Source organism: Fusarium musae, chromosome 1 (assembly GCF_019915245.1).
Source record: "Fusarium musae strain F31 chromosome 1, whole genome shotgun sequence".
NCBI lineage: Eukaryota > Fungi > Ascomycota > Sordariomycetes > Hypocreales > Nectriaceae > Fusarium > Fusarium musae.
The window spans coordinates 2,917,817-2,930,415 of NC_058387.1; the positions used below are offsets into that span (position 1 = coordinate 2,917,817).

The following is a 12,599-nucleotide window of genomic DNA, read 5'->3' on the forward strand; positions in this document are numbered from 1 at the left end:
GGACTTAAAGTCATCAGGTATGAGCTGCCCATTCGTTATCGAGCTTTGAACCGGGATTGTCATTTGGGAATAGCGAGACAAGCGAGGGGTTTCCACCTGGATGTGGCTTAGCCATGCTGGCACGAAAGACAAAAGCAAGACGATGTTAGATCAGACCAGGCCAGGCTTTTAACGAGCAAGAAAAGGGAAGAGTCTGCATATGCAGTGTTGATCTTGAGTGGGCACGATCCTAGCGAGCCTGACGCAGTCATCCAGACTGGCAAGTTCATGGAGTAACAATTTGTAGATGGGCTGCGTCTAGCCAATTCTGTCTCAGCAACCTTCTGAGGTGGTGGCATGACCAAGTAGGTACTGGCACATTATCATCGAAGTTTACTTATCGTAGTTGGTAACAAATCATCATGCATATGCAGTTGACAAAAGTCGTAGGAGCTCAGAAATCAGCTTTTAGAGAGCCTGAGAGTATATTGTGAGGTACAAGGAAATTATCTCCACAGAATAGACCAATGCGATGTTCACCTGGGAGTTGCAGTGATAATCCACGTCCCATCGAGATTTTATGATAGGCGGAGAAGACCCTTGTGGTACCAGGAGCGAGATGAGCCTTGAGTGAGCGATTCGTTAAGACGGGTGCAACGGCCGTCAAAGAACCGTTGATAGTGCAACCCTGAAGCAAGTGAACGAGGCTGTCACATTGGGAGGATAGGTAAAAGCGAGAATACCCTTGCAAGTGCTTGCTTTTATCCTTTGGACAGGCTTGACAGCATGTTAGTCGGGCATGTAGTAAATCCGCAAGAATCACGTTTTCAGCTGATCGGCAGGACTATCACTATCCACCATTGATGTTCAAGCAACATGCTACCGATGTGATAAGTTGTGCAGCTAGAAATGGTTTGTAATTCTGTGATAAAGTTAAGTCCTACACGAAGCTTGTGGCTCAACCACACTATCAGTTATGGAGCAGTGGGGCCTCAGTGAACCGTGAAAGGGGCACAGACCAGGGTCCCTGGAAGCCTGTTGATGAGCCATGCAAAATGGACGACTGAAGGGGACAAATAAATTGCAGTTTATGGTATCTGATGTTGAGACCAATAATGGACGAACCTGCCGGAATGGCATAGAGTTTGCTCCCACAACATCGGGACAAGGCAAAAGCTGAAAACTGGTGACGGAATGCGCCATCCCACTGAGAATGTTTCTTTCCAATTTCTCACCATTATTTTGTTTGAGTATGAATTGGGTCCCTTCCATATGGTATCCGAGTTTAGGATTGCTGCAATCTGATGTACCATCGAGTCTCATGTTGTTCGACAAGGCCTGCGTGCAAGACGCTGTATTCATGATCAACGCTTTTGTGATTTCTACTCCGTAGGCTGTTAACCATTGACCGACACCTACAAGCTCCCTTGTCTATAGAACAAGTTACCTATAAGCTGGGCAGTGGGGGCCTTCTCGGTAAGGGTATCATTATTAAGACACTCCGCTCCATGGAATTTGCAAATCTTGAATAAAGGGACCCGCTGTGGGAGATGCATGCAGGTACAGTATGGAGTTAGCTGTACAGAGTACGTGAGGTTCACTGGATCACCTCATGGACAATCCAAGGTTGAAGTCCCCGATGCATGCTTTGCATAAGTAATAATAAGACATTGCGGAGTGCAGGAGACGAGTCGACAAAGACGACACTCATCACCGTCTGATGTGGGATCTGCCACATCCGAAGATGCCTTTCTTGGTAGGTGCCACTGTCGTTGATACGATCGAATTTCGAAGGAGCTGGTAATAGCGCTCCGCCAACAAGGAGCAAAAACATTGCGAAGGGTCCAATCCTTACACGGAAAGGGGCGACCGGCTGTTATGACCAACTTGAGGCTAAGCTGCCGCGCTGGGTTGGGAGCAGGTCAATGATGCCCTCGGAGGTTGGCAGGGGAGCAAGTCGTGGTGCAAGGAGTCGACGCCATCGAGAAGTTGAGACAACGACGCTTGGGCAATCTACTATTTGCGCTGTACCTTATCCATGGGTAAGTTATAACAATGGATACGGAGTAGGTGCGGATACATATGTGATACGCCAAGGAGGGAACATTGGCGTGCGCCATGTTAAGACAACACCCAAACAAGAAAAAAAAAAAAAAAGGCTTGGAATTCTAATGATGGAGAATTTCCAGCTCAAAAGCAAGGAGCTGGATATGAAACATAAAAGTTTTACTGATCTTAGTGCTCGTGAGCAAACATTGGATCCTTGGGCAAGATCTAACGCCAATCTAGGTAGTGGTGCAATTACTGCGTTCAGTGGTAGGTAGGTACGAACCCAGTACCTACCTTACCTACATACGTCCACTACCTAAGGTAGGTAAGTATGTACTATCATATCTACTTTACCTTAGAATATGATGATAATCGAAACAAGCCTCCATTTCTGGACCAAGTTTTCTATTCCAACCAGGCACAAGCGGTAGTACCTGCGTTAGCTGTTTGAGGTTGCTCGGATGCCGGGAGCTAAATCACAGGTGCCGTAGCTTCCTCGCAAGGACCCAATTGAGGGGGAAGTGGGTGATTTCAGCCAGAAGCTCCCTTCAGGCAGATACTAAGGTACAGCTGGGGTACATGACTGTCGGCGCGATCGACGACGCAGTTACCCGTAACCCGACGACCTTGTGGATTGTTCTGTTGTTAATAAGGGCAACTTCCAGGCCGTCCTTTTAGCATCTTACCTGGTGCATGCTATTGCATTAGTAGAGGAATCTTATGCGAGAGAAAATGTTTAGATTCGAGTCCATGTATAACAATTGGATGGCCCTTCCTTTTGGTGAGAAGAGGGGGTCAGGGATATCAGTTCTGAGAATGATCCGTGTTCCCTGGATCTTTACTGGTACAACAGACTCAACAGCAGCATTATGATGGCCAGCCTGATGATGTTTTCTTCTGTCCCCCAGTCTAACCACAATGGTCGTAGACTACAAGACCAGCCGGGGAAGATATCCTCAAGCGTCCAGGTAAGACACTCTGATTGGCTCGTCCCCTGTAGTTGAGCTCATTATCTTGACTGGGGGACTTTTTAGACCGTGCACCCTGGGCCAATCGACTTTTTAGCATGCAATGTTACTCGACGACGTGACCTGGGCTTGCATATCGTAATTACAGTCCTTGCTCTAGTATTGCAGCGGCACCTCAAAGCCCTTGCGGTCACAGGATGCATGCTCGCATCCAATCTAGATGCTTCAAAGGTCTCCGAGGACACCATGTCTGGGATCTCATCCACGATAAACATCTACTGATTTATCAAACAAACATTGGTAGCCATACTGTAGATCCATTGGCTTTAAGGTTTACTGAACACCCCCACGCTACCTAGTGCTATGGTCGCTTCAGTTGGAACGCAACAGTCCCCAACTTGGTGTACCAGCCCTCTAAAATCCCAAGTGCTTTGTTAGGTGCTCAAGCGGGCCGTTTCCAGCCCAGGCACGTTGAGGTAGGCATCTCACCCGCCATTCTACCGCGTTCGTCATTTTCTGGATCGAAGCCTTTTTAACTTTCTTCCTTTCGATTCTGTGGGAGTCATATGTCTCTTTTCTTATTGCTCTTGTCTGATAACCCTTTCTCAAGACTCTCCCTTGTCTCTATTTTGTACGTCACGCCACTCATTCCCTCAACTTCTTCTCTGTGCTTGCGCCTCGCCTGTGGTGGGACTGCATTAGAACCTCCATCCCAGTTGTCTAGCCATTTACCTCCACCCCAAACTCGACTGACCTCGAAGACTTCTTTCAATTCTTTTCTCCCCACATCAACATTGGTCTGGGCAAGGCAAACACGGCACCTCACACGGTAATCTCAGCTGTATGTGTCTGTGTCATGCATACACAATATTACTGAAACCGATTCTCCTTTTGGCTTTTGCCCTTGTTCTTCTCAGCTGCAAACATCGACGCCAGACTCCATTTATCACTCTCTTCTGTGCCAATACTGTCTGCTAGCTCTTGAATCAAGACTCGGTCCACGATCTCCAGTTCGCAGTCGACTGCCCGCTTTGTTCCGGTCTTGGTCTGTGTCTTTTCCCGGTCTCGATTATTGCAACGCAAGAGGTCAGAGGCTGGCATCGTCACCGTGCTCAACCAAGGCTACCCGCCACGCTAGTCGAGGTACACTAACGTTAGCCTTGCTTGTCCTTGTTCTCTGTGGTTTGCTTTTTGTCAAGGGTAAGGGTTCACTTCTTCTCCTGTCGCGTTGCTACTTCGAAGACAGCACCTGGAACACTCTCTCATATGCCACCCCCTTTCCATTTCAATCATCTACTCAAAGGATTCAACGGCCAAATACGTTGCTGGCGGTTTTATTTTCCTTTGAAAAGTGCTTATTTCCAATATCGATCTCTTTCTTTCATTGTGCTGGCTAGAGCGACAGTCTCTACACTATTATGCGCTATTGCGTCCTTTCTCTGGTCACTGACAATATACAGCCAAGCCGATACCACTTTTGAGAGGAATACATACATCCGATTTCGCGCAGCTTCCCGCGTTCCACCGATCTATTACTCCCTTGATCAACCAAACTAGTCCATCATTCGAAAGACTAGAATCCACACATTTTGCGACATTCTCCTGATATTACATTCGACGCTCAAACCTTCGAGGGTGACATTAATCGAGCGAAGCCGTCCGACCTTGTCTTCCAGTTAACTTTGTTAATGGACCGACCGGCCTTTCAGGACGTCTAAAAAAGCTACAGCACCAGGCCTCCGATTTTGAGCCTGCGCGCATCCAAATCCTTGTATTGCTTTTTTTCTGTTGCACATTCGATCTCAAGTTACAATGACGACAACGTTACCGCGCCCGTCTCGGCCTTCAGTCGGGCCTCCCAATATGGCACTGCCGGCCTTGCCAGTGAGCAAGACGCGCAAGAGTACAGGAAATATCCCCTCGCCCACAGCCTCGATCAGATCAGCCCCGGGCACACCCCGATCCGGTCTTCGAACACCGTCGACAATGAGCCTAGCCCCCCAAGGCCCGGCACCGTCAGCCGCACTCCCACAGCCAAAGACTGGCTCTGGTGTTAATGGTCCCGGAAAAACTCTCCGCAAGAGTGTCAGCATCAACTCTTTCCCACAACCGCCCAGGGGAGATACACGTTCGAGCAGCGGCGTCCCGCCTAGTCCGAGGGCCGCAGACAAACCCCGATCGACAAGGAAGCCCTCAAAGGTCGCAAAGGAATCCATGTACAGCACGCTGAGTTCGAGCACACCAAGCTTCCTTAATGGTAGCGGGGAAGGAAAGTCGATTACGAGTGTACGCATGTCAGACGGTTTGATCAGTGTTGCGTCACCACCTCAAAGTCGTAGTTCTTCAGCACAAGATTCATACTCGACATCAGCTACCACATATGATGACCCCGCGGAAGGATCGGGCCAGAAACCTGATACCTCAAATGACAAGCGAGCATCAAAACATGATGGGAAGGGGAATGTCGTTGTAAGTGTCAGGGTTCGACCAGACGCTAACGGAAACAACGGGAGCCCTGAGGGTGAGTGGATGGTGGATGGGCGCAAGTCGCTCATCTCGTTCAGAGGGAAGGATGGCGGTGACCATTACTATGGTATGTACCCAAGGAAATGAAGTCATACCTAGACTGACATCTTAGATAATGTTTTCACGACACATGACAATAACTCCAGAGTATACGACCATATTGCGAAACGGCTAGTCCGACGGGTTATGGAGGGTTACCATGGTACTGTCTTTGCGTACGGTATGACCGGCACCGGAAAGACATTTTCTATGCAAGGAACCGCTTCATCACCAGGCGTGATTCCACTTGCCATCACCGATATCTTTTCTTACATCCGAGAAACACCATCACGGGAATTTTTGCTGAGAGTCAGCTATCTGGAGATTTACAATGAAAAAATCCATGATTTATTAAGTATGCCCATTGCGAACGGCGTTGGAGGGGGTGCACAGCAAGAAGAAATTAAACTACGTGAAGACAGCAAGCGCGGTGTGTATGCTACCCCGCTGAAGGAGGAGATCGTCCAGAGCCCTACGCAGCTCCTGCGAGTCATTGCACGAGGCGACCAAGCCCGAAGAACCGCCAGTACACAGTTCAACGCTCGAAGTTCACGAAGCCACGCAGTCGTTCAAATTGTCGTGGAGTCTCGGGAGAGAATACCAGGTGTTTCAGTTGCGGGCGAGGGTAAGCGGTCTGGCCTTTTGCCTGGTGGCGTGCGAGTATCAACACTCAGCTTAATCGACCTGGCTGGCTCCGAGAAGGCCGCTGAATCTAAAGAGCGTAGACAAGAAGGTGCTCATATCAACAAGAGTCTGCTCACCCTGGGCACAGTTATTTCAAAACTTTCAGAGTGGAAGGAGAAAGAAGCAAAGGGTACAGACAAGGAAGGGAAGCATCTTCCATATCGCGATAGCAAACTCACTCGGCTGCTGCAGGGAGCTTTATCTGGGAATTCTCTAGTGAGTATTCTTTGCACGATACAGATCGGAGCTGGTAATAGCGCGGCCTTGGCCAACAATCACACTCTGGAAACGATTAATACCCTCAAATTTGCCTCGAGAGCCAAGAATAATATCGTTAGCCATGCAAAGAAGGCCGAGGAAGCTCTTGGAGCAGGCGGCGAAGGCGGAGCTCGAGTTCTGCTTGAGCGCTATCGCATGGAAATCTCGGAATTGCGCCAGCAACTTGAGTCTCAGGCAAAGAAGAACAAGGGGGAAGTGGTGGAGGAAGAAAAGATACACAACGAAGAGGAAGAGAAAGCCAGAGAAGCTGAGGCTGCGGAGCGACATGAAGAGCAAATTCTTGAGATGCAACTCGCCCGGACAGCCCTGAAGGAACGAATCGACCATCTGAACCGCCTCATTCTCAGCTCAAAGTCCATCGGTGTCAATTCGAATGGGTCAATAAGCTCTCTCGGTCAATATGCCCGGTTTTCCCAGTTCTCGCAGATATCTTTGCCAGCATCAATTCGCTCGTCAGTTGCCACTTCAGTAGGTGGCAAACCGCTGATGGAACGTACATCATCTATGACATCGGCATCTTCGACAATCGGCCGTCGATCTAGTGGTGGACAGAAGATTGGAGATGAAGTTGGAGACGCTGAAGATGACAGTGCAGGTGAATTTGGTGACGGCACAGCATCCTTGACGGCTCAGAATCGTGCCCTACAAGCCGATCTTGCAGACAAGAATCGATATATTGCGACGTTGGAAAAGCGTCTTCTTCAAGCACGTCGCGCAAGCTCTAGCCGGGCATCCGTGGGTTTTGCGGCCCCAAACAAAGCTATTATGGTCGGAGAAGATCACAGCGTATCTGCTGCCTTGCGGGAAAAAGATTCCGAGATAGCAGATCTTCGAGCAAGACTTGACGATAAAGATAGAATGTTGGCTGCTTTGAGAAGTGCAGCACGGTCACGCGACACAGCCGAAGCGACTGTTGAGCCTCGTTCTCCGCCTCCTCAACAAGAGGGCCATCCTGAAGTAGCCATCGGTGCGAAGCCAGTGGAGGTAGAAAAGAAGCGAACCCGAGGCGTTGACGAGATGAATAACCTTTTGGACGAGATGCTACAAGATCGGGTTGAGAGAGGCCAGGTGGTACGTGGCAAGCGAGGTAGCGTACGCTTGGCGGGTGGACAGAAGATGGACTCCTTAGCAGAACCCAACTTTGAGCCTTTACGACGAACTCCCACGCCGAATCCCCCTGAGGAGCGGAAAGACATGCCGGCAGAGGCATAGAAGTTGATACAAAGCCGAGGAATTCATTATAACGCCTCCTTTCTGGAGTAAACCGGGTCGGAGACTTATTGAGCATACAGGCGTTTTATGGAAATTGGCATTGTTTCTTGCGGGAAAAGGGGGTTTATTTGCGTTATACCCGATTATACTTTCTTTTGTCGCTGGGCGAGAGGAAAGGGAAACGGAAGGATGAAGAAGACATTCCGCCCTTGGCTCATGCAAGCGGCCGCATTTTATGTTTGTTTCAGGGACTTGGTGAGAAACAGCGAACCGTAGAGCCCGTTTTGCGTTTTGTGAACAATTTTCTTTGTGCCAGGAAGCGGGCAACCACCGTTCTGACAGGGCATTGTTACCTTCGTTTTACTTTATTCTTTGGGGACGAGAGCCTAGTTATGTACTTATACCATGATGAGTTGAGAGCGGGAGATTTGACAGCAACAACAGGATGTGGCACTTGGCTGTTGCAGGCAGTTAATGATGGGGAACGAAAAAACATGAGACAGAGAGATAAGAATGAAGAAACTCTGAGATTCGAGCTTGAATACTGATGAGAGATGTGACATGTAAGTTGATGTATCAGGTTTTATGTGATTAGAGCCCTCAAGATACTAACTTGGTTGTGATGTGCTTCACATTTGCATTGAGTTGAGACACAGGCCAAAGCCCCGAGGTCACTAGAACAACAAAGCACCCCGATAAAGCACATCGCATTAAATCCTCTACGGCGCCCTAGGCTTTATAGTGGCACGACTATAGAGTCAAACAACTTCGCACAATCCTAATCTCGTGCTGGGGCCCGAGATTGTTTCTCATATAAACATAAAACACGAGGAGAAAGAAGCTTCCGGCCGCTTGCACGGCATATCGTTTCTATCAGCTCCCGGTCCTAATTTGACATGATCGGTTTACTCAGCCCCATGAAGGATGCGTCTTCGAAACATCGGGGAGCGTTCGCTGTTTTTGGTTGGCAGGTTGGGTTGACTTCATGTGGCCCTTTCAGTTATCACGGGCAGGAAGCTGAATGGTTATGAGAATAACTCTTTCTCATTGGCCTTGACTGTTTAAAGCTTCTTAATCTGAAACAGGTCTGAAATTAGCGAAAACCCGGGAGACCCCAGCATTATTTGCTTTGCTTTCTCTGCCCCTGTACCAGTAAGACGTGCAAGGAGCTGTACCTTGCAGAAGCGCGGACTAGGGTGGAGAAACTCTCGGACCTCGTAAGAGGTGCTTATTAGCTGGTGACAATGGTCAAAGACCGAAGAATCCGCGAATGAAAGGGCTGGAAGCGCTTTGAGCTAAAGTGTCACGTAGGAAGAGTAGCATAGCTGTTTCGGCTGTTAGCCACCACATCCCGTTGACAGCCTTTGTCTGGCGATTGATGGGCAGCCTGTAAGCCCATCGCCATTTCATCCCCTCAATGCTTGTGTGAAGCACTGCCACATAGTTGGCTGTCTCCCAAGCATCTGTAACAGCTCCCAGCTTGAACGGCGCAAGATCTGATGGCCCATGTGATGATCGTCGGCAACCGGAACGCGATATGTTTCCTGTTGATTTTATGATGACATGGCGGCAAGTACTTTTGTGCACAGCATATTGTGCCCCTGCCCGCGTAATCAGTCTGAGGTAAATCATCGCCAAACCCTGGCGTTGCTTTGTTCGCTGTCTTTGAAGAACCCCACGCAGTGCGACACGACTGTCGGACTAAGCTTAGCTTGCGATGTTTCCTCTTTTCAATGGCCAGAGGAACGGGATGATATACAGTTTGATGAGTATGGAGGTGATACGATTTGAAGGAAACTAAACCATACTTTGCCCTCCTGCTTATATTATGGCTTTGCGATAAGTGTAAAGCTCTCGTCTGTCCGGATACGTACATACCCTTTGACATAGGTAGGTTAGTAGGTTAGGTAGTACCTAAGGTAGCCCATGCATTTGTACATTTTCTACCTTAGTAGGTACCTATGCCTCCCTGGTCTGATGTTTTACTGGTGTCCGTGCTCAAAGCATCCCGTAGCAGGCGTTGCTTCGGAGTTGCTTCCCATCGCAGGGTACTCCTTGTCGTGGGTCGAGCCCCATCTGGTCTTCGTCTTCTTTTCAAGTCCATGATCCGATGAATTTCATATCTTCAGCGTCTAAAATCTAGAACTCTTGTTTTCCTTTCCTTTGTGCCCCAAGGGGATCTTTCTTCTCTTGTTCTTTGCAGTGCAGGTCCAAGGCTCGATGTCTACACTCGCAACTTGAGCTCTTATTCGATTCGTTACACATTCCTTTCCTTTCCTTTCCTTTCCTTTCCTTACATTCTATCTTTTGTCTTATTCCAAGCATTTGGCTACTCGCCCATTCAGGTTTTGACTCTACTACCTATCTTCGGACATATAACACTGCCTTCTGCGTGTAATTGGGAGGGTGACTTCAACGGCTGGCTTCCCTCTAGGTCTACCAAAGCCAGATGAACAACATCCACTTGAGACCTTCGTTTGCTTACAAGGAATCCAAAGCGTCCCATTTGAGAACACTTCCTATTGCCATTAAAAATTACGGGCAATTTTTTATCGTGTTACACAGATAGGCAAAGCAAAGCAAACAGTCTTAGGCCTTTCTTTCAGCCCAATCCGCTCTGTTCGACCTGGTTTGTTGTCTACCGGATCCTTCATCGTTACATTCGCAATTCCAGAGCAACAGCTTTGGGTTCTCGACTAGCAATTCTATTCCCATATTGCTTGATTCTCCCGTGTCAGCTTCATTTCCCAACAATCCCATGATGTCTGGTCCAACTCAATCAAAGATGCTGGTCGTGCCGCCAGCACTAAACCTGCGCCGAGCTAGCTCTTACAGCTCCCAAGATCGTGGGCCTATTTCATCAACTTCATCCCGTTTCAATTTCAACCACCTATTCTTTTCACCACCTGCTTCTCCAGCACTTCCAGCTCTGGTACCTCGACCCCCAAAGAGGACCTCGAGCCAGATCTTGGTTGCTCGACCGAGCCGAGTCTTTCGACGGCTTTTTCTCCTTGGTATCTTGCTCTCAATCACATACCTTGTGGCATTGGCTTTTCAGAATCCAGATGCCATTCCAGCGGCAGTATGGCCTTATTTTGGACAAGAGGAGTTTGAGATGGTTGGCCAAGATGCCTTCCCAGATTTCCCCACGCCCATTCTTATCAACGACAACAAGGGTCGCTCGAAGTGGAGTGTCTTTATACCACCAAACGGGGACTTTCCCTTGACTATGGACCAATATGCAGAGATGGGCAGTCAATGCCGAGAGGTTTCTTCCCGGGCAAGAGATATTCATCGCAAGGCCCCGATCACCGAAAAGGCTATCATCAACTATGATGCCAAAGATGAATACTATATCGACGTATATGATGCTGAGAGATCAGGACTTCTAGCACCCTACAAAGGTATTCGTGCCAAAAACAAGGGCAAATTTGTTGGTGTGGATAAAAAACACTTGAAGCATAAACCGGTGTGCGAAAGCACCATGACTTTTGTTTTGGAATCCTCAGATGCTGGCCTTGGTAACACACTCATGATGCTGTGGACCTTCTACGGACTAGCAAAGCAACTTAACCGTGAGTTCTTCATTGTGGATAAACGTTGGGCCTACGGACCCTGGACCGAGATTTTTGAAGCTCCTCCTATCCCTGACTGTCGTCCTCCTCCTCGACACCACATGGTTCCTTGTCCTTTTCAAGCTCGTCACTTGGTCGTTTCCTCTGCGACAGCTAAGGAGGTATTCCCGGCGTTGCTAGCCCAAAATCATCGAGTTGCAGGAACCGAGGATGGATTGCGGGATCTCTTCGAACTGGCTCGTATTGGATATGAGGATCTATTTATCTTGAGTGATGAGGACCAGGCTTATGTCGACGAGCGTGTAACTGCAATTCAAGCAAAAGCCAACACTGAGGGCAGTCTCATGACGCATATACCCATCATTGGGCTTCACGTTCGTCATGGCGACCAGCATCCACTCGAATTTCAATATCGCGATACCTATATCCCGGCTGATGTCTACCTTAAACAAGTCATCCGTTATGTGGACGAATACTACAACAATACAGGAATGGAAGATAACACGCAACGGCGACATATCACTCTCTTGGCTTCGGACGACCCCACAGTTCATGAGGAGCCTGAGTTTTCTCATACCATTCTTTCCCAAGATCGAATTCGTCTAGCTTCAAAAGGTGCGATTGCCCGCGCAAGTGGCAATCATCATTCGCTTAATAACTTTGTTGAGAACACGTTTGGTTGGGAGGGCGGTTTCTTTGCTCCCCTTTTCTGGAATCTTGGTGTCCAAAGCAAAAATAATGCGGCTGAAGCACCAGCAGGAGTGAATGTCGATGGAGTGAATGAAGAAGCCAGGCATATGGCACCGCCTTCCGAAGAAACGCTCCGACTCCGTAGTCTCGTCGGTCGAGCGTATATGATGGATCTAGCCGTTCTATCGGAGTCGAGCGATAAAATTGTTTGCACGGTGAGTGCTTCAGGGTGCCGCCTACTGGCCGTGATGATGGGATGGGAGGATAGCATGGAAAATGGGGGCTGGCACAACGTTGATGGAACCTATGGTTGGGCAGGGATCGACTGGTGAGCTAGAGACAAATTTTCATTCTTTCATTGAATGCTTTCTCTTGTGCGAAAAGCCCAAAAGAGCATGAGGATAACTGTAAGACGCACTGGATGTCACAAGCATAGGTGGTGTTGGTTGGCGTTGATTTTGGATAGCGATGAGATACCAATCCTTCCTGTTTTATTCAATGAAAATGCATTACAAAGATGGTGTTCAAGTGTGTTTGGGCTCTTTATCTTCATGCTGGTGTATAAGATCATGTTTCAAATCAGTTAACAAGCACACAA

At 48.5% G+C, this 12,599-nt stretch overlaps 2 protein-coding genes across 2 annotated transcripts; both read left to right on the forward strand.

Moving 5' to 3' along the window:
* Positions 1-4,859: 4,859 nt before the first annotated feature.
* J7337_000884 (uncharacterized protein) lies at positions 4,860-7,736 on the forward strand (the record flags this gene model as incomplete). Its single annotated transcript, XM_044818631.1, has 2 exons — positions 4,860-5,589; positions 5,635-7,736. 2 exons carry the CDS (start codon positions 4,860-4,862, stop codon positions 7,734-7,736), a joined length of 2,832 nt encoding a protein of 943 aa, XP_044686333.1.
* A 2,761-nt stretch (positions 7,737-10,497) lies between these two features.
* On the forward strand, positions 10,498-12,333 carry J7337_000885 (uncharacterized protein; the record flags this gene model as incomplete). Its single annotated transcript, XM_044818632.1, has 1 exon — positions 10,498-12,333. One exon carries the CDS (start codon positions 10,498-10,500, stop codon positions 12,331-12,333), a length of 1,836 nt encoding a protein of 611 aa, XP_044686334.1.
* Positions 12,334-12,599: the final 266 nt, after the last annotated feature.